The sequence below is a fragment of the Apus apus genome, chromosome 1 (genome assembly GCF_020740795.1).
Source record: "Apus apus isolate bApuApu2 chromosome 1, bApuApu2.pri.cur, whole genome shotgun sequence".
In the NCBI taxonomy this organism is placed as follows: Eukaryota; Metazoa; Chordata; class Aves; order Apodiformes; family Apodidae; genus Apus; species Apus apus.
The window spans coordinates 193,538,469-193,560,917 of record NC_067282.1 but is presented as its reverse complement, the minus strand read 5'-3'; the positions used below and the strand labels follow the sequence as shown (position 1 = coordinate 193,560,917).

The following is a 22,449-nucleotide window of genomic DNA, read 5'->3' as shown; positions in this document are numbered from 1 at the left end:
TCCTTCATGGGAAAGTGATAAACCCTCTATACAGTCCAGCACAGACTGTCCAAGCCAGTAGTATTTAGAAGACAGATGCTCCCATCCCCCCCATGTTAGGCGAACAGACAGTTCTCAGGGTCAGAGTCTTTACTGACAAGTTCAGGTGGTCCCAGCACCCAAATAACCTTGAACAAGCAGGAGTCAGCCAAGTCTTCATATACCTTTAGGTTTTTTTAGGATAATCTATGTCAGAGGCATGATAAATCATCATCAGCTCTGCAGCAGGACACTTGAAAACTTCCCTTGTAGATAAGGTTATAGCAGGACACTATCTGCCCTTGAAAACTAAGTCATTGGTAGACCTTGGACTGTGCCTTCGTTTCACAATCCAACATTCTGAATGAATCTATTCAGAAGAGTGTTCACTGTACTCTTGTGAAATCAACTTTTCTTTGAAAATCAATTCAAAGCCACACACAAAAAAGCAGAGGCTTCCAAAAAGGCAAAACTCTTACTACCTGCTAGCTGACAGACCACTGTGACAGTAGTTCTTATACTCTTGCATTTGTGTAAAACCTGGGAGAATACAGCATATATCTGGCAGATCTGGAAGAAGGCATGCCAGTAATAAATCTCATGCTGTAAGGACCAACAGGATGACAGAGAGATTATATTCCCCACAGGTCCTGTGCTTTCAGTTTATTTAAATGAAACTTCCATGATAGCAGTAGCAGTTAATCATGTATTAACAACTCAGATGAAGAATGAGAATGAAAAAATATTTGCATTTTAGAGACTTGACAGATTGCACAGAGGAAAAAGAAATCTCCTAATGAGCCATCAGCTACACAATGAAACAACAGCTTCAGGGACTGCAGGTGAAGTCTGGCATTGAAATACAGGCTGCTATTAAAACATGGAATATTCAGAAAGCATCCAGCTCTACCACTGTCTGTCTTGTTCCTACAAATCTTTCACTGAGGAAGCTCAGTCTAAAACCAGAAGTGTAACATAATAAAAAAATCTCCCCAAGTGCAGGGGAGCTCCAAGAAATCTCAGCTGCTTCATCACAGTCAGTCACACGTGTAAGATGATCAGAAGTAAGAGGCATGTCTTTTAAACTCTTTTTTAATCAGACAGCTACCTAGACAGAGAGGATGTCACTACTGCCAAACATTAGCAAGACAGTTTAGAGCCATGGACAGGTGAGACCAAAGAAGAGGCTTGCTATTAATATCACATTTTGGCTGACTATAAAACCTAAATACTTTACAACTGACATTCTGAAATTTGATAAATCAATCACTTGGCTTTGAAGGCTGACAAAGGCTAATGTCAGCCTCCTCCACTTGTTAATTAAGGCATTTGGCTTTCTAAGACAAGTCTCCATCTTCCTCTCTTACTGCTCCTATTAAGTTTGAAAAAGCCTTTCATTTACAAGAACATGGGCTAGTAACATAGCTTTATGGGCCAAAAAACTGTCCACCTTCTCAGGCAACTTTAATAAGAAAGTATTAATTTAAAAAACAAACAAACAAGCAAGCAAGCAAGCAGAAAGGCTTATAAGAATAATGTGGAGTGCCAAGTTACACTTCGTATCGTTTCAGTATTGCATTATCCAGCAATCCATGGTGAGGTTTCTTCTCATACTGCTCACATATGCCTTCCTATCTTTGTCAGGCAGCAAGAGAAAAGCAAAAATTTTTCAGAAATCTTGAACATATTTTCAAAAAGGTTACTGGAGAGGAGAGTGGACAAAAAAAAGCTACAAAACTGAAATGCTACCTCTTCCCCAAGGGCATTATTATTTAAGTCAAACACAAAAAACTGTTAAGTATTAAACATGCTGTTTCCATTACACTGCAATAAAGCCAACAGTGGGCTCACTTTTAAGAGTTATAGGGAATAAAAATAAAGACCACACAATTGCATAAGAACTCCTGACTGTCTGCTCACAAAATTGTATCTTATACAACACTGACTGTCCTGGAACAGACTTGTGATTTTACTGGCACTAAGCTATAGCACTACAAAATGGATAACCAAAATCCTTATACAAGGGATTCCAAACTGAAGACAACTGCTTGGATTTTCAGTTTATGAACTTCCACACTCACTGAAGTACTGCTAGCTCCCCAGCTTCCAAATTATCTTCTGTAAGTTGCTACATCTCAGTATCTGGAAAACCTCAGATCCTCCTGCAGTTCTCCCAGGTGCCTTCTTCCATTCTCTGCCTGACTCCTGTCACAAAGGGTTGGGACTCAAAATGCTTCTCTTACTCCCCAACTTGTGCTTGTATACTGCTATTTTGCTCTGCTTTAAGACAGGAGGAATATGAAGTACATCCAAACAACATAATCGAAAGTCATTTGGGAATGGGTTTGCCTTTTGACGTTCCTGAAAAATGAACAAGCTTGAGAATAAGTTGTTTGCTTAAACTAGTAAAGATAAGCTAAGTTACAAAAAGGTAAAAAACTCACTCATGCTCCAACTTAATACACACTAATGACAGGAGAATTTATTTTGGGTTTCTCTTGCAATTCTAGGGGGAGAGAGAGAGAGAGAGAGGGACAGAAGGACTTCACTTGCATAAGTGGTTACATGCAGTAACTGCTTTACCAGCAGTGATGCTCATCAGTAATCTCCACTAAATCCTCCTACTGAAAATGAGGTTTTCCCCTTATTGACCTCATTTTACAGACTCAGAGTCATACATGCAATCAGCAAAACTAATTTCTTATCTGGTACAGACATACCATTAAGCATCACAATTAGCTAAAGAAGCAAATTAGCATTAAACTAGATATGATAAGATTATAAACCCATAATACCAGTCAAAATTAATGAAGTTCTTCACCGATTACTGGTTAATGAAATCACTCTCCCATTTGATTAATGAGTAAACAGAAGCCCACGTGTACAGAACATCACCCTTAGAGGTATGCGTAGAACTGATGATACAGGAAATACTGCACAAGGCAGCAGCCCCCAAATTGGTGAATCATCTTCCTTGTACACAGCTAAACTGAGCTATTAAAATGTTCCCTGTTTATTTGAACTTAAATTTCATTCCTTCACTCTTAAATGAGTGTACAGTGATCAAAAGAGAAATTCTCTATCAAAATAGTTACCTGCCATATTAATATTGAAAAATACCTATCCTCAGAAAACAAAATGCCCAAACAGCATTCTGATGCAATTTTTTTTAAAGGAAATAGATGCCACCAAGGATTTCCTGTTTTTCTGAATAGATAATAATTTTTCCATTTTACTGATATCATAGTATTACTATTTCATATGTTCTACACTGCAAATAATGGTTTTGTTTCTTTTTACAAAGCAGAAATCTTAGGATATGTATACCTTTAAGAAGTCTTTGTTTGACAGTAGCTTTTTCTAAAACTCTTGCCAGAAAATCTTGGGCATTTTGGGCTGCTACATAATGCTTTCTTTGGGCACTTCCTCCAACAGCTGTGCTCTATAGACAGTTCTCCCCCCAGAGGCAGAAAATTATCTGAAGATGAACAACTAATATTATTCCAAACAACAGGAGACAGAATAGAAAAACCAGCTTGACTTAAATTACCAGGAAACTAATAGAAAGCTCATGAAAGAGGATATTGAGACAGAAATAAGTCAGTGAACCAAAGAATGCTTCTTTTTGAGAATGAGATGTAAGCTTTTCCTGTATTAGACCTTTAGACCTCCATTGCTTTTTTATTTTGCAAAAGCAAGCACTTTGCAAGTACATTTGTAAAATCACAGTGTGATATAAATAGAAAGCCTTCTCATAACTCAGCCTTGACAGTGTCTCTTCATATACATCTGCTACTGATTACCTTGTAATTCTACTACCTCAGCACTTCCTCATACATAACTGTATATCAAGTGATCAAGGCAGCTTTTTCATATGCTTTTATTGCCACACAACCTGAGCAGCTGATGCAGTTCCTTAGTGCCAAAAGACCTTAAAGTTAATGGCTTCTCAGCCGTCTGGTAATAATACTTTTTAAAAGTTATTTGTCATAATACAAATTAACTATAATTTGTCAAAATTACAATCATTTGTAAAAAAAAAAAAAGCTCCCTCTCCCCACTTTACACAAAAAAAGTACACGTTAAAAACAAAACAAAACAAAGAAGTAATGGCAACACTATATTCGCTTTTTCTGCAAAATATTCTATTTTTTTTTAGAATGTTTAAAAATCTATGCCATTCTAGCCTTAATAGAAAAGAGCTGTAGTATTAAACAGGACAACATAGATTCGGATTTAAATGAAACTTGGCCAGTGTTCTAAAGGTAAAAAAACAACTTAAGTAGTCCATGTTTATTCTACACAGCATTCTGTAGGGTTGTATTTTCAAATAAAAACAGAGAGTGATGCCAAGGTCATGGAATGCAGCTGCTACGATCAACCAAAAATAGATACCAAGCTTTACATCCTCCCTTGTAATTAAAATAGGAAAATAAAACTCAATGTAAGCAGGCTGAAGCTAGACAACCATATTACAATACTTAAGCATTAAATCATTTCCATTCATGTGGAAGAAAAGCTGCAGTTCAGTGAAGATGTCACAAACTATACTACAGATAATTTAGATAATTTATCTAAAATAAAAGAATAAATACAACCAGCAAGTTAACTTTTCTTCTAAAATTTAGTTGCATGAGGCTTTTTGTTTTTTTTTTAATTGTGACATACAAATCTGAGTGCTAGCTAACACAGACACCAATCAACAGTTTTTATTTTATCTTTGCCAAATATGCAAAGAGAAGGTTCTGCAGGGCTTGAAATGAAACAGAACTACATGTAACCCTTAACAAGTACTTTAGTGTCAGTAGATTGAGGTCCGAGAGTAAGCTAAACAAAAGTTAAACTGCTACAGTATTTTATCTTTGCTCCTTCAGACAGCAGCATGTAGTTCTGCATTACACTGCACACAAAAAAGTTGTTCCCTACACTTTTGGTTTTTCGAGTTTATGTCTCAGTTTCTCCATTTCTTTAAAATTCCATTTGAACTTGAATATATAGAATTTTCTGTAGCTATGCCTCATTAAGATAAATAGTTCCTTTTTCCAAATATTTTAGAATTAACTACTCCACACAAAAATTTGAAGGACTACACCTTAAAAGCATTGAGATGCTCTCTGAATTCTCAAGTACCAATCAATGCTTCTAGATTTGAAGTAAAAGCTCCCAATTGTACAGTAATGTAAAACCATGTTCAGTCCTAAATTTCAAATTTAAAACTTTTGATTCTTAACAGTCTTCTATCTAACAATGAAGTAAAAATTTACTTATGCCCTTTTCCTGCCTTAACCTGAAAATAAACACATCTAACAAAGAATGCTTTATACCTCCTTAAGTCCTCCAAAGAAATTTAACAGTTCAAGGTGACTCAGAAGTGATCACAAAGGCCAAATCCAAGCAATTTCTAGAATAAGGTGCTGACTTATGCACTCGTGTGTTGCTCTTGTTTACCTTAGAATAATAGAGGAGTAATATTATTTGAATTTTTTGAATGTTGACAACAAATGCAGATAGTTGTTAACCTAAATGATTCATATGTTGTACAGCAAATACAAATTATATTAAAGCATTACAAAATGAGAAGAGGTTGGAAAGCTATACAATTCCAGAACCTCTGCAAAACAACTACAGTTATATGCTTTAATTTATTATTGATTTAATACCAATAGCCTGAAGACACTTGTAAATTCCAATAAAAGAGAGACATAAAAGAAGCCTAGAAAAGTACAACTGGAAGTTATACTTGGTAGTACTTCTTCCCCAAGCCAAAGCAAGCACTAAAAGGATTAATTATCCCTCCCTGAGTAAGCTTCCAATCTTATATGGCAAAGTCTTTAGTCACATCTCATCCTTACTAGGAACAGACATGAGAGTTAACTAGCCACACTTTTAAGACGAAGCCACCAACAAATTTAAAGAAAATACAGAGATGACCTGTCCTACAGATCCTGTCACAAACAAGAAGAAGGATAGGCAAGAAAGTCACTGTATGGAAAAACTCTTAGAGTGTACTGAGCAGTTAAGCCACTGAATAAAGAAGATGTCATCATCTCATCCAGCAACCAGCCTCAGGGCTGTCAGAAAACAACTAACAGGAATCATAAGCAATAAGCAAACAAGGCTTGCTCTGATATCAATATGGAAGACAAACATTCAAGAGAAGTCAACCCATTTTCCTCATGCTCGGTCAGGACTATCTCAGGCAAGTTCACCTGAAACCAAGCACGTGCACAGTACTGTTTTACTGTTCAGTATTAGTCACCACAGTCGCAAAATCATAGAAGGGTTAAGGTTGGAAGGGACCTTAAAGACCATAAGGTTCCAACCACCCTGCTATAAGCAGGAACACCTCCCACTAAACCAGGCTGCACAAAGCCTCATCTAACCTGGCCTTAAACACTTCCAGGGAGGGGGCTCCCACAACCTCCCTTGACAACCTGTTCCAGTGCCTTACTACTCACATGGTGAAGAATTTCTTCCTGATGTCTAACCTAAATCTCCCCTCTTTTAGTTTAAAACCATTACCCCTTGTCCTATCACTACCCTCTCTGGTGAAAAGCCGTCTCCCCCCCCGCCCAGCTCCTCCAGGTACTGGAAGGCAGCTGTAAGGTCTCCCCGGAGCCTTCTCTTCTCCAGGCTGAACAGCCCCAACTCTCCCAGCCTGTCTTCATAGCAGAGGTGCTCCAGCCCTTTTTTTGCTTTAGAAAAAAAGCAACTGTTAAATCTTACATTAAAAAACATAATTTGCTTACTAACTACATATCTTAGAGCCAACTACAACATGGCATATAAATAACTTAAGCCTTATTTAACTGTAGCAACTTGCTTATAACTTCTTCAGAGGCAGCGTGCATGTACAATTCACATACATATTTGGTTGGCAACCTAAAAATGTTACTGAATAAAATATTTTAGGAAAGTTCCAAAAGAAAATACTAAATCAAACTAAAAACATGGGTTAAACTAGATTATTTCAGAGTACCCACTAAATGTGAACTTTTCTGTAATGGCAATGGCTCTTAGACACAACTCGAAAATGTTCAGTACAGAAAAGATGTAGACAAATACTTAAAATAGTTGTACCAAGATATTTTTAGTCAGAGCAATGCAGAGAAAAATAATAGAAGGAACATGAAAAAACTGGTAAGAGAATGGTTTGGGGAAAAAAGCTACAGATGCAGTTAGGTGATGTAGCATGTTTCTTCTCCATATGGAGATTAAATTAGAATCTTTCACAGATTCTATTCTCTCATCCTTCCCAGGAGAAGGATGTCAACCTATGCCAGAACATCCACAATACACAAAACCTGGCTCCAAATCCTGACTCAATCAGGCTGCAGATTTGAAACATCACCTCCCACATCAACAACAAACGTGATCATTAGTGTGTATTCTGAGCAGATGTGACTAATAGCAAGTGAAGTCTTTCCTCAGAAATGTCTTACATGAGGGGTGTAATTAATTGTTTTTCAAAAATACTTTCCATTTGAAAAGGACAACAGTATTGCTAAAAGCTTCCATTTGTTCACCTCTAAGGAGCCAATTTTCCTGCCAGTGCTAGCAGATGGGAAAGTACGAGTTTATGGAAGCAGGCCCAAAAAAGACCAGGTTTTGTAAGACTGGTTAAAAGATTTTCACTTAGTAATGCAACAAGTAAAGAACAATGCAATGCAGATACAACAGACGTGTGATAAAACATGAATTATGCAGATATGATTGCTACATGAATATATAACAATTAGATAAACCTTAGTGTACTTTGGATTATTTCAAGGAACACTTCTAAGGAAATTACCTATTAGACAGAAACCATATCCACCTTCAGTGACTAAGTTTCAAGATGAGCTTGGAACTCATTGTGAATACATGTTAACAGACTTCTGTGTCATCATATTAACCTATGTAATTGAATACAGTCACATAAGTGATCATACACATCACAATTAAATAAGTTAAAATATTACCTACGTAGCACATACTGTGCCATTTATTTGCGAAAAGCCCCAACCCATTTCTCTCTCTTTCCATGTCATATTCTCCTCCACCTTCTGCTTGACATTACGAATGCCAAGTTACCTACAACATCTACTCATATTCTTACCCTGCTGTGTCATTAATGGTTGCTATCATGCAGTACTTCCTAAATTATCTTACTGCAAATACCGTCCCTATGGCCACTAAAGAAGTAGAGTCATAGGTCCATTTATGGTTGTTTTCCAATATCCTCAATAGGATGAATATTAGAATTGGATTCAATATTCCAGATCTGGTCCAAATGACTAGTAGCTAGCAAAGTGAAAAACACTTCCATACCAAGTTTTAAAACTACATTTATTCCAGCGACACAAAGATGATGATGATGATGCTGCAATATGGGATATACACACACACTGCTACCACCCATTCTGAGTCAGCAATTTTCAAATGGCTCTCTGTGTCCAATTACATTATCTATATACATACTCATATTTAAACTACCTCCTTTATCAAACCTAAAATATTTTACGATTTTAAAATGCTTTTTTTTATTATAATCACTGCTCTCATCTTGTTAGCCCCTCAAAAATGGACTCGCTTTACCCTGCTAAATGCAGAAAAGGAAAGAAGGGTTAATTCTCATTTTCTTCCTTTAATCATTAAAGTATCATATGATCAGGAATTCTCACTATCAACTTGATCTTGCAGTTTATTATATTTTAGTGCAGTAAAACTACTAAAATTTATGCAAGAATATTAACTAGCTTGTGGTTTCTAACATAATTCTAAAACTTTAAAAAATCCAGGTGCCTTCCTTATATGTCTATTTGACTACACACAATGTAGCACAGACATGCTCGTCTGCCAAAGGTCCCCTATAAGCCTTCCAGAAACCACCTAGGGAACTTAGGTACCTACTTCAGGCAAGCTGCTTCTTTGGCTAACACTCTGGTTGGGTACCCATTTTGGGCTGATGAATCCGTTAGTTCAGATTTACTTTTGTTTTCCTTAAAGTCAAGTTTATGTTTTTTAAGAGCTAGACAGGAGTTTCTTCTTCCTCTCTGAGGAAAGGATTGATGAGACCAATTATTTGTCCTAATAAGAAAAGCATTTTGCTGGCATACTCTAGTCAATAGCAGTACTTGTCTAAGTCAGCATTTTCTTGAATAAATGGATATTTTTCATTATGCATTCGCTTCAAAAAAATGAGAGTTCAGTCATTATTTGAGCCTATCTTGAAGTATGTTTTGCTACTATAACATAGAAGAATTAGAGTACAAGTAAACATCTGACTACTAAAGGGGTATGTTTGTCCACTGCATGTAATTATTGCAGGACTGGTAGAGTCAAACACAGCTTTTGCAAAGATATTAAAGCTTGTATTTAGAGAGCCAATTACAAGAATTCCATTCACATTATGTGTATCTCTATTTATAAATAGAAAATACTGCATCTTGAAAGTCTTAATAGTATCAGTAGTTTCATTCTAGTTCTTATTTATGAAGCATGTCAACCTGACAGATTCAAATAGTATATTGACATAGTTAACTACCTGCGGGTCCGTGGAGGCTTTGGTGGAGGAGAATCCTGTTTCTCAGCATCTGAAGAACTGACAGCATTCTCTGTATTATTTTCATCCTGATTAAAAGAAAAACATTTCATGTATGGCTGTAAAGCTGAAACACAATATTTAAACTTTAAGGTCCAAAGATCTATAATGATACAATATAACACAATATTACATATTTTTTCCTACCTTAGAGATAACTTTCAAAATTTCATAGATTAAATTCTACTCTACATTCACAGTATTTTATATTTTGTGTATCCAACTTCAATTTTTTCTGACTAAACATTTTGTTTTCCATGTATAATTCACTAGAGAAAACTCTCAAAAGCTAGTATTTCAGATTAGTAATGAGGAAGATCCCTTATGCCCTCCAAATTATTCATATTGAAAGCATTTATTTTCCAGTCAGTATAATTATTTTCACTTGTACAATCAGCTCATTGAAGATAACACTAATCTACAATGCAGTAAGAAAATTAGAACTTCAGCTACTGCAAACTGACAAGTAGATAAGATTTAACACATATTCTAAAACACTTTCAAGTCATCTCCTATTTGTGTACAATGAAGTTAAACTTACTCAAAACATGAAGATTTTTATTTCATTTTAGGAAGACCATAAATGAGAGATATGTTTTATGTGTATGTATACTTATATTTATTCATACACATATGCATCTTGTTGTGGGTAAAACCCCAGTAGGCAGCTAAGCACCAGAAAGCCACTCACTTCTCCTCCCACCCCAGGAGGAGGGAAGAAAGGAAGAGTGAAGGCAAGAAGACCTGTGAGTCTAGATAAAGTTGTTTAACAAGCAAAGAAACGGGGGAAGAGAGAAAGAAAACAAGCAAAACAAGTGATGCAAAAGCAATCACTCACCACTTCAAACAGGTCAACCTTATGCCCAGCCAGTTCCTGAGCAAAAGATGGCTAACCTCACTACATCCCCGTTTGGTCCCTCTTTATTATTGAGTATAATATTATATGGTGTTAGGGAGTATCTCTTTCGTTAGCTCAGGTCATCTGTCTGGTTGTGTCTTCTCACAGTCTCTTATGCATCCCCCAGTCTCTTATGCATCCCCCAGTCTCTTATGCATCCCCCAGTCTCTTATGCATCCCCCAGTCTCTTATGCATCCCCCAGTCTCTTATGCATCCCCCAGTCTCTTATGCATCCCCCAGTCTCTTATGCATCCCCCAGTCTCTTATGCATCCCCCAGTCTCTTATGCATCCCCCAGTCTCTTATGCATCCCCCAGTCTCTTATGCATCCCCCAGTCTCTTATGCATCCCCCAGTCTCTTATGCATCCCCCAGTCTCTTATGCATCCCCCAGTCTCTTATGCATCCCCCAGTCTCTTATGCATCCCCCAGTCTCTTATGCATCCCCCAGTCTCTTATGCATCCCCCAGTCTCTTATGCATCCCCCAGTCTCTTATGCATCCCCCAGTCTCTTATGCATCCCCCAGTCTCTTATGCATCCCCCAGTCTCTTATGCATCCCCCAGTCTCTTATGCATCCCCCAGTCTCTTATGCATCCCCCAGTCTCTTATGCATCCCCCAGTCTCTTATGCATCCCCCAGTCTCTTATGCATCCCCCAGTCTCTTATGCATCCCCCAGTCTCTTATGCATCCCCCAGTCTCTTATGCATCCCCCAGTCTCTTATGCATCCCCCAGTCTCTTATGCATCCCCCAGTCTCTTATGCATCCCCCAGTCTACCATCGGGAAGGCAGAGTAAGAAACAGAGGCAGCCCTGGCATTGCGCAAACACTGCTCAGCCATAGGTGGAACATGAGTGTGTCATCAGCATTGTTTTGGACATAAATCTAAAACACAGCACCCCAAGAGTGGCTATGAAGAATATTCAACTCAAACTATACAAATACATATAAACATACACATATAACAAGAACAGAACATGCAAGAGTCTGAAGTTGATATACCATTCCCAGACACATCACAGCCAAGATCTAACATGGAGATCCAAGGAGGACGTGTTACCTCGCATTTAAAATTAATTTTACTTAAAGGCTTTTCTTGCAGGAGTTTTCTTTCGAAAAGCAATTTTAAAGGAGAACCACAAACGCCTTGAATCTGTGTACTATATTTCAAAGCACAGTACAGGGTCACACAGCAGGGCCTACCATATGCCAGCCTACCTCTTCAGACTGGGTGAGAGAGACTGATCTTCTCCAGTTTTACAAGAAAAACAAAACCAAAACAAAAAAATCTGCTTCAAATGAATAGCTGCATTTGAATTTGGTAAACACCTTCAGCTTTGGAAGATAATCCATAAGTAAGTTATCTCAACAGCTAACTACTTCATTCAAATTTAGATTTTAATTTCATTGTATCACTGGCTGCTAGTGTGAAGGGTCTATTACAAAATTCCATTCCTCAGTGTACTAAGTGAAACTTTTCCTGTGAAGAAAAAAAATTAAATATTTTAATCTTTCTTATTGTTCTTCACTAACCTCCTCATTAACTAGCTGTCCAATACAGTATTCCAGAAGTACTCCAGCTGAAACACACCATTGTTCCTAAATCAATGGCTTGTGTCAGCCCTTTCAGTCAAATTACACAGGGAGTTCATTGTCCTGCTGAGCACTAGTGGTAACTATCAAGGTTTTTTTGGAGTGAGATTCAGTTAGCAGATAAAAGCCATTTACATTGAGACAACCACAAGTGAAGCTCCCACTGCAGTCAACCAATGCTGGTTGGTTTTGAGCCACAAGACCCTCATAGCACTACTGAAGTGACTAGCAAGTAAGCTGGTAAGGTCAGTTGGCCCCACTGTCTACATTTGGAGCTTGGACATCTAGACCACATGCAAAACCTCTGTTCCAAATCAAATTCTGAATATTTTGTTTCCAGATCCGAGCCTTTCCATTTTGCAACGTGAAAGCACTCTTGATCTACTTACTAAAATAGCCCAGATTTTTTTTATATATTTATGTCACAATACATTGCTTCTTTAAATCTCTTGTTATTTCTATTAATAAGGATTTTTTGCTTTCCTGGAGTAATGCACAAAAAACTAATAGCCATATCAGGTCAGCTGATCATGTTGTACCTTGCTGAACTAGGGTTACTACCTAGGTTTTGAAACATGTAACATACTGGGGTTTGCATCATTTGTATTATCTAGCTTCTTGATAAACAACATTAATAGCAAGTCCAACACCTTCAGAGATTTACTGCATCAGCACTACCTTAACAATCATTCTCAGCAAAAAGTGCTGTCATCAAAGTGTCTAAAAATCATTCTCCAAAAAATGTAGAATGAGAAAAATGGCTTATGAGATACTAACAAAAAATATGCTATGCTTGATCCAGAAACTGAAAGAATAACCTTGTTATTTTAGCTAGGCACAAAGCTACCCTTTTAAATCCATTGTCAATTTTCCATAACTTACTGAAAAACATTAAGGGCCCTAAGAACTTTTAAAATCTGGCTGTGAGTTATTGCACAAATGTTAAATAAACCAAAAATAATCTTTTTTTCTAGTCATGGATAGAATGAAACATTACCATGGGACAGGGACATTATGATCCCTATCACTCTCAAATATGTAGAAAAGCTGTTTCCAGCATTTTGGCATCAGGTAATGGATGACCATACAGACTGTTTTGTCCTTAACATACATGAAAATGAATTTTATTGCCCCCATTCACACAGAGCACCATTCTGAAGGTTGATGCCAAGGATGCTGAGGCTCACAATATCCAAATAATTCAGTTTCCTGCTCAATGGCTGCGTCCTGTTCCTCCCCACTCACGAGCTGTGTAAACTAAACTCTGAACCTCTCCTCTATGTAGTCACTACTACATATAGCACTAAATGCATTGACATGATACTAAAAAGACCCTCCCCTTAATCATAAATATTAGCAACTATGCAACTGCATCCTGAGAAAAGGGTGTGTTGTTTGCCTTGTTTCAGCACCACGGCACATCCAAGTTTCATATGGCAGAGATATTAGAAAGAGGGAAGACTCCACAGGAGGAGTTCCTCCCCCTCATCACCAACTTCTCTATCATACAGTTCAGTTCCACCACCACAGAAGTTTTAAAGAACAGATTTCTTATTTATGCTCTTAGTTTTACATAAGGTACTGGCAAGGGAAAGGGTGTGCCTCTTGGCTGTGGTGTAGACAAACTTGTCCAGAGAACAGCTGCATCCCTGTCCTTCTATGTTTGTGAAGTGCAATGTTTGTGAACAGAATGTTTCCTGAGATGTGCTCTTCTCCCAGGCAGAATAAAAAGCCTATTGAAGAAGCTAACATATGTCAGTTGTTTTTGTGTTTTGTATTTTTTTTTTTAACTCTATGTATACAGTAAAAAACTGTTTCTAGTTGAGACAGGCAGAAGAAGCTGAAGAGGCACTGCCATTATTGCTACTAGTAATAAAAATTACGGATAGACCTTGCAAAAATGTGTATAAACTCTAATGCATGAGGGACATACACAAGCACAAAGAGTGTACAACTCTTTCAAAGAAAAATAACAATAACCCCCCCCCCCCCAAAAAAAAAAAAAAAAAAAAGCAGCAACAAACCAAACCAACCAACCAAAAAACCAAAAACCACCAAAAAAACCAAAACACCAAACACTAGACTTGGTGCTTTTAAATTCAACTCTCAAAGAGAAATCAGTGGATACCCCAACTTCATAAATGGGGAGGCTTCAGACAGATAATACATGCTCAGAAGCTTTCACTTCCACTTTAGGTTAAAATCAGGATCAGTTCACTCTGTTCAAGTCATATTTAATCAGCAGCAAGAACATTACAGGAATTCTTGTCACCAAAAAAGGACTTCATTACTTTGCTTAACTAGCTTAAGAGACTGACATTTCATTTACTCATTCTCCAGTTAAGTGAAGGGTTTTTTACTTCAAAGGTTGAAGTTTAAGGCAGTAACCAAATACACTAATCCCTGCAGGAAAGAAAAAAAATGCTCCTATCAACTTTTTGTTGCAGCAGCATTTTAAAATAATTGTGCTGTTATTTCTGGATAAATACTTCTTGCTGAACTCTCAGAGCAAGCCTGTCACTTGTTCTCAGTTCTGCGTCAGGAGAGATTGTGAACAACTGGTATTTTGAGCACCCTTGAGTGATACCAACTCACAGACTTCCTGTTCTGTCAGATGTAAAAATAAGTGAACTGACAAACATGTAGAACTAGCACGAACAGAACAAAGGAAGATCAATTGTAAAAGGAAAAGTAAGGTATCTCACAGGGATGACCCGATGCAGTGAGAAGAGCAGATGGCAGTATTAAGAAAAAGCTTCACAGCCTTTCTAATCACAGCTTACTGACATCAGTCAACATTCTCTTGCTTCTCTAGACAGATGTTGAATTCTCAGGCAGAATACATTTTTTAGAAGTATCATCTTAGAAAAACAAGGACAACATACTTAGCTCACAAGGGCAATCATAGAGAATTTTTTTTTTAATGGATTAAAAAATGTGCAATTAAACAATTGTTCTGTGCAGCACCCTGTTTTCTTAGAGAAGATACCTATACTATTGTGGCAGGCTTTTCACCATAGGAAAAGAAGAAGCATTAACAATATGTGGGAAAACAAAAGAATAGGAGCTTTCCCCAGCATTTGCCTCTATATGCAGCAACTGTTGAACAGCTTGAGTTCCAACATGCTTGTTGATTTGAGGAAGCAGATACTCAGATCAAGTGAAAATGCTCATAGTTCAGAGTTTATAGGCATTCTGCTAAATTATGATCTTTTTGCCCAGGGATTGCAATGCATAATTTTCTTTTGGAACTCACAGTGGAAACATTTAAAGTCATTCAGAAGCTTTCTGTACTGGCAAAATACTAGCAAATTTACTGCAAAGACTCTTGGAGAAGTAATCTCATGGTTTCCCTTAAAAGGAATTGAGGCATTCCTTTTGCCCTTATCATAAAGCAGCATGGGAACCACAAAGCATCAGTAGATAAAAAAGAGAAATATTTCAGACTGAAATGATGCACTCAAATGTTTCAGATTAAATAAAGCTTTCCAAGTATAGGCAACAAGATAAAGGTCTCTGAAGACATAAATGACTTTTTAGAATGCTACGATGGCCAAAAAACTCTTTCCAAGCTGCAAAATAGCAAAGAGAATTTAAACAGCAAAGTCTCTTCACTTAAAGTTTCCAAACCACTAACATTTTGAATATCAACATTCTTCTTACAGCATCCAATTCCTCCACAGCTTCTGAAAGTGCAGTGAACCACAACAGAATCCCATCACTTTTACAGGAAGAAATGTAAGAGAGTTGAGAATACTAGCAGTGCCATAAAAAAAAAAAAAAAAAATCTCTATTTTAAAAGGTTTGGGTTGGAAGTTAAAGATCATCTAGTCCCAACCCCCCTGCATGGGCAGGGACACCTCCCACTAGACCACTAGACCAGGTTGCTCAGAACCCCAACCAACCTGCCCTTGAACACTTCCAGGGATGGGGCTTCCACAACTTCCCAGGTCAACTTGTTCCAGGGTGTCTTACCACCCTCACACTAAAGAATTTCCTCCTATTGTCTAATCTAAACCTCCTCTCTTCCAGTTTTAATCCATTACTGCTGGTTCTCACTACAAGTCCTTGTAAAAAGTCCCTCCTGAGCTTTCCTCTAAGCCCCATTTAGGCACTGGCAGGCACTATGAGGTCCCCCGGAGCCTTCTTTTCTTCAGGCTGAACAACCCCAACTCTCCCACCCTGTCATCATAGGAGAGGTGCTCCAGCCCTCAGATCATCTTCATGGTCGTTTTCTGGACTTTCCCCAGGAGCTCCGTGTTCTTCTTGTGTTGGGGGCTCTAGACCTGGACACAGTACTCCAGGTGGGGTCTCACGAGAGCCAAGTAAAGGGGCAGAATCACCTCCTCTGACCTGCTGGCCATGCTTCTTTTGATGCAGCCCAGGACACAGTTGCCTTTCTGGGCTGCAAGTGCCCATTGCCAGCTCATGTTGAGCTTCTTGTCCACCATCACCCCCAAGTCTTTCTCCTCCAGACTGTTTTAAATCAATTCTCCACCCAGCCTGTATTTCTGCTTGGGATTGCCCTGATCCAGGGTGCAGAACTTTGCAATAAATTGTTTATTAATACAAGCTTCTATTAGTGGATAAAACAAGGACGTATAGTACTGCAGCATGCTTGTTACTGTCAAGAGACAAAATTAATACATATTTTTAAAGATACAGGAAACTTGTTGGTCTTTTCATCAATTGTCCTTTTTCTACATACAGGACATCCAATTTAACAGAATTTTATCTTATTCAGACTTCCCAATGCAACAATGGTTCACTTCAGATCACGAAGATGCCTCTAAAGTAACTCACAAAATATTCTACTGAAATAAATCTGTCTGATATCTTATCATATTATCAAGACTAATTATCCTACCTCTCTTTCAAAGCTTCCAAACACAAAACCAAGAGTAATATTTTCAAAACACTACTAACAAAACCAATGATGGCAAGAAGCACACAGTTAATGACTTCAAATACATGACAATAGGGTCAAGAGTTTCAGTGGAAAGGGGGCTGAGTCCAAGACTCAGTTCTAATTTAGTTGCCTGATACTTTAAAAGTCTCATGGGGGAGGGGGTGGGGGGAGAAAAATAGTTCTAGTTATCACATTTAGCATCTGAGTATTTTCTTATAAGAAAAAATATGCTTCTGTGCAGCATTTTTATCTTTGCCCTGAAATTTAGCTTCTATGGGGACTGCTAAATTATGCTGTCTGGTATCTGAAGAAAACTCTTCTTGATGTAATTTCATTTACATACTTAGCATTCTTTTAAGCACATTTATCATCCTATACCTTCACAATATGTCTAACTGTATGGCAAGAGTATACAGTTACTACATTATGCTCTATCATATGTGCATTTTCTACATGTTTTTAAATCCATCTATCAATTTCTAACAGAAATTCTAATGCTATAAGAAGCCTATTTTCAAAAACCACACATGCTTTTTTGTTGACTTTTTACAGTATTGTTTCCACCAGGACAAAATTGGCAAGTCCCCAGGAACACTCGTTCAGAATTGTGTCTAAGCTATTTCCCTGTGAATACTGGTACTTGTTGCCAATCAGATTAACTTTTTTACTGTGATGTTACTGGCAAACATTGCTTACAAAGCTTAGGTAGCTCAATTCATTTCAAACACTGCTTGAAATGGGAAAATCAATGGGACAATAAAATCCTACAACTCTTCAGAGTGCTATCAAAATATAATAAATGAAAGGTGAACGAAAATTTCCTCCTCAGTTCAGTAGCATTTCCTATATAACGTTAATATATCAAAAGTAGGCACATTATTTTATTTGGAATTGTTTCCACAGAACATATTTACAGCCCTTCACATGTACATGATTCCACAGTTGCTGTACCATCTGCAGGCAGAATAAATCTGGAAATTAACCTTAGTATATTACATTATATTTAATAAGGTTCTTTCAAAAAAATCTGCATCAGTTTGTTTCCTTTTAAAAATCAAACACACATTCTGAGATGCATCTTACTTAAAAAAAAAACAAAACAAAATATAACATCTCTGGGTGTGGCAAGTGTGCCTTCCTCTTCCCCCTGAGTCATAATCACCGGTGGGGCTTGTGATGGCTGCATCCAGCTTATGCTGGGGGGATAACTGGCAACGTTGTAGCCCAGGTCTGTATGGAACAGTGACCCAGAGGTCTTGCTGGTGTACAAAAGAGACATAACTCAATGATCTTACTCTACAGGACAACCCAGGGTCCCTTGAGCTCTCCTGAAACGACAGTGGGATGCTCACCAGGATCTCTCCTTGAGCAGGAAGGCCTCTCAAGGTTACTTCAAGGTTGAGACATTCCTTACCTCAACTGATTCTTGGTAAGTGATTCATAGCATGCTGAGCTTTTAGACAAGTGATACAAAGGATTGATTGCAGATATATATAATCCTTTAAACAAACTGTTGACCAAGTCTGGGACTAGGATTGGACCCAGCTGTGCCTAGACTCCTCTCGGAGAAGGAGTTTAGAATGAAGGAGGTGCTTTCTGAACCTTGTGACTGAACACTAATGTCTTTTTGACAGTTTTGTCTGACCGTTCTCTATGCAATAAATAGACAAGTGCACCTTGCAGTCAAATCTTGTTAAACCACTGTCAATTTACTGTTGAACTTTGTTAACTCACTGTTTTATATCAATGAAGTATATTATTGCTTCTCTCTTCAGAGTAAAGTGCATTTCTCACTGTACCCACAACACAGGAAAACCAGCTGTTATACTAATACACAAAACAGATGCTAGATAACACATCCACCTAACACAAGGAGGTAAAAAGAATAGCAAAATCACTGTCTCAAGTGAGCCTCAAAGTTTTGAGAACCAGGTTAAAGCTACACGCAGATACTTAACCAGGTATCTGAGGGAGTAGACTACCTTATAAAATCCAAACAGAAGCTAAGCCTATACCAGTTAATTCCCTGAAGGTCAATTTCCTAACAAACTAATAGTAGCCAAGTTGTTTTTAAGTACCAAATGTTTAGATACATGAAATTTTACCTATGAGACCTTTTTACTCAACCCTCCTGCAGAAATGTTCAGGCTACAATATGAAGAACAGCACTTCATAAAGCTAAAAAGGCTGCACCTAGTCAGACAAAGATTTGGTTTTTTGCCCTGTTTCCAGCAGTAAACAAAAGGAAGCTTACAGAGAGGAACATCCTTCCCTAGGATGCTCTCCAACAGTTTGCAACTCTGGAATTTAATAGGTCAGAAGTTAGACAAAGTCACAGAAGATTCCAAGATTATAAGATATTCACCTCAAAGCTATAGGCTTTCAGCTGCAAGGAGATCTGCAGTTCCACACTGCACAAAGAACTGTATCCTTTTATTTAAGTCTGCCACGTGTCATCAATACCCTTTAGAAAAGGTTAATAGAAATCAGCTTTATCCTTTATCCTAAGCTGTTACTTAGCCTCTGTCATATCTAACTTAAGCTGTTTCTTTTTCAGCTCAACCTGCCTGTTCTTCAGATGGAGCCTTCTGACACCTTTGATCCTTATTCAGATTTTTAATGCTTGAATTCTGTAAATACACTTTTGAGATAAGCAGACCAGACCTGCAGATATCATTCAAGTTCCGAGGTATCCACACAATGACATTACATTATCTGCTCGTACTAGTTTCCAAATAATTGTAAAAATTAAATTTAATTTACAACTTGATTATAACCAAGTTCACATCCAAGCAAAACCCAAAATTCACACTCCATCACTGCATATTCAGAGTTGAGATTTCTCCCTGTCTGATTCCCATGCACATTACTTTTCTATCATCTATTTGTTCCTGTTTTATTACTCAGTCACTCAAACCTTGTAAGCTGTGCTAAAAGCAGCACTTGCTTTTGTTACAGACATAGTATCAGCAGTATCACCTCCTTATTCATATGTTTTAGAACACATTTACATAGAATAAAAAATGTCTCGTATTATTTACAAGTGCAGACACAGGTCAGATTGAAGTCAAATAACCAGAAAATGCAGCTGACTGATCTGCCTGCTATTTTATGACCAAAAATCTGTGCATTCCAAACCTTATCATGCTCAATCCTCAGAAATAAAAATTCATAACCAGTTAGGTTGAGTATCAAACCTCTAACAAATTAAAACAGCATTTAGTCCATCAGGTTTCTTGTTACATATGACTAAAGACCTCAGAACTACTGCTATAAATTCTTAGGAGTTAACACAAGACTCTTTTTTCCAGGAATGAAAGCCATTTTAGACTTCCTAGAAAGCACACTATAGAACAGCTAAACCCCTAAAACTAAAGGGATTCTTACTAATAAAGGCAGATTTGAAAATGCTTCGAGATCCTTCAAAGGGTCCTGAAAGCACTACTCATACTCCGTCTAAAAATCTACAGAACCTACACGTATTAGTTACTGAAGGGACAAATGAAACTACTGAATACATAAACCAGTCCAAGGATAAAGGGATAAAGTTATGGACTGTGGGAGAGAGAAAAAATTAATTGATTCAAAAAGCCATTTTTCCACATAATGCACATAGTAGCCAAGAAAACACATCTGAACATTAAATAGGGAAAAACCTGTGGGACATGAAATTTCAAGTGGAAGGACAGAAAGAAAGAAAAATCTTAAAATACCTTGTTTACCAATGAAGAAAATTATTTTTCCAAGTGTTTTTTTCCTCCTTTGTTAAAAGGGTAGAGAATGAAGCTTCCTGACAAAGGCGTTAAATTATTTTTATTTCCTCTAATCTATTTCAGTGCAACCAGTACTTCAACACAGCCTGAGAGTTTGAGATTGTTCCTTGCCAGTCCCGCTGCACTACACCCAGGCTGTGTTGGGCCACAACCAAGGCAGTATCTGACTGCACCAAATATACAAGTCTCAGGTGCTGAGTCTGATCAGTGCTTACCTACCAGTTTAAAATTGGGCCCAACTCCACACTGGGGAGAAGGAAGAAAACTTCAATGAAGTTTTTCCATTTCCATAAACACAGATCAGACCGAATTAATCTATATACACAGATGTGTATTTTTTGATTAATACATAAATATATGTATATGTAGAGTGGAGTTTTATTTTTAATTTGCTCTTTATCATACTGTAACAAGTCATTTGCAGGTCAGGCTTAGACAAAATTCCATTTGCTGTCAATGTATCAAAATCAGGGCAAGTACTGCCAACCAAAGCACCACATCAGCTGTCAACCACTGCCACCTCACCAAGGTAAAGGCACATTTCACAATTTAAACATTGAGTTACAAGTCCTGCATTTCATCCATAACACAATTCTTTCTAATGCTTCCCCCATTGCAATTGCATTTGGTACCTGTGGTAAACGTTCCTTTAATTATCAGACTGAAAATTACAACCAAGTCCTCAGCGTAAGTTTAAGTGCAGGCAGCCTGTCCCTTCTCTGCAAAAAACATTTGTAGTCCAAACAAGTTTAGTATGTGCCTTAACACCATGGAACACTTAACTTCAAAAACTAGACTTCACAGAAAAATCTTGATCAGAAGCTAACAGCTACAGCTGATTGAAACTGATATGGAAAAGACATACCACTCCATCTGCAATCTTCCAGTCTGCACAGCTTTCATATTTTTGCAGTTGCTTTTCAAAGAGTTGTGCTATGGCTCGATGGACAAGTTCATATTGCTCCTATAGGAGGTTACCAGATAAAAATTAGTGCGTGAGATCTTTACAAAGAATGCTGGTATATTATCATATCATAAAGATTTGTGTTAAAACAAACTATACCTTTGTTTGCACTGCAGAATGCCTTTGTGTCCTCATTTCCTGTATTAAATTAAATACGTTGAATTCTTCAGGTATTTTCTGAAATGGAGCAGAAAGTTGATTACATTAACACAACTGTTAGTCAGAACAGCAACAGGAAAGCTGTTAGACATCCAAAAGTATGTTTAACTTTTGTAGGTAATGCCAATCTGTTCTCTCCACATTACAGCTATTCAATTTTTTTAAAAAAGCAATTCCTCTCCAGAACTGATTTTAAACATTTGATTTAGACCAGATGAGAGTATTTCAACTATTCTGAAAATACGACATCCAATGAAAGCATTAGTATGACAATGCAACACGAATGATGCTTCATAACTTGAAACACCCAGGAATGAATTTATCCCTGTGTATTTGAAATATCAGGCTCTAGGAGGTGCAAGATTAAACAGACACTGAAAAAGCTGACTTCATAATAATTTTACATTGCAATATATTTTAAAATATTTAGAATTTACAGTGACTTTTTAAATTAAAGCTTGCTGTCAAAGTAAATTAAGTTCATACTTAATCACAAATACAATGAAGCTAAACATTCAACCTCTCAAAAGAGTCCTGGAACATCTTAACCAT

At 37.5% G+C, this 22,449-nt stretch overlaps 1 protein-coding gene across 1 annotated transcript in view; it reads right to left on the bottom strand.

Annotated features, from left to right (window-relative positions):
- PTPN12 (protein tyrosine phosphatase non-receptor type 12) overlaps positions 1 to 22,449 on the bottom strand; it is an 83,914-nt gene that overhangs the window by 11,089 nt on the left and 50,376 nt on the right. The window contains exons 10-12 of the mRNA XM_051630710.1: positions 21,838 to 21,915; positions 21,640 to 21,738; positions 9,545 to 9,630 (exon numbers count right to left, since the gene is read on the bottom strand). Coding sequence (XP_051486670.1) covers positions 9,545 to 9,630; positions 21,640 to 21,738; positions 21,838 to 21,915 — 263 coding nt within the window. The remainder of the gene's footprint in view (positions 1 to 9,544; positions 9,631 to 21,639; positions 21,739 to 21,837; positions 21,916 to 22,449) is intronic.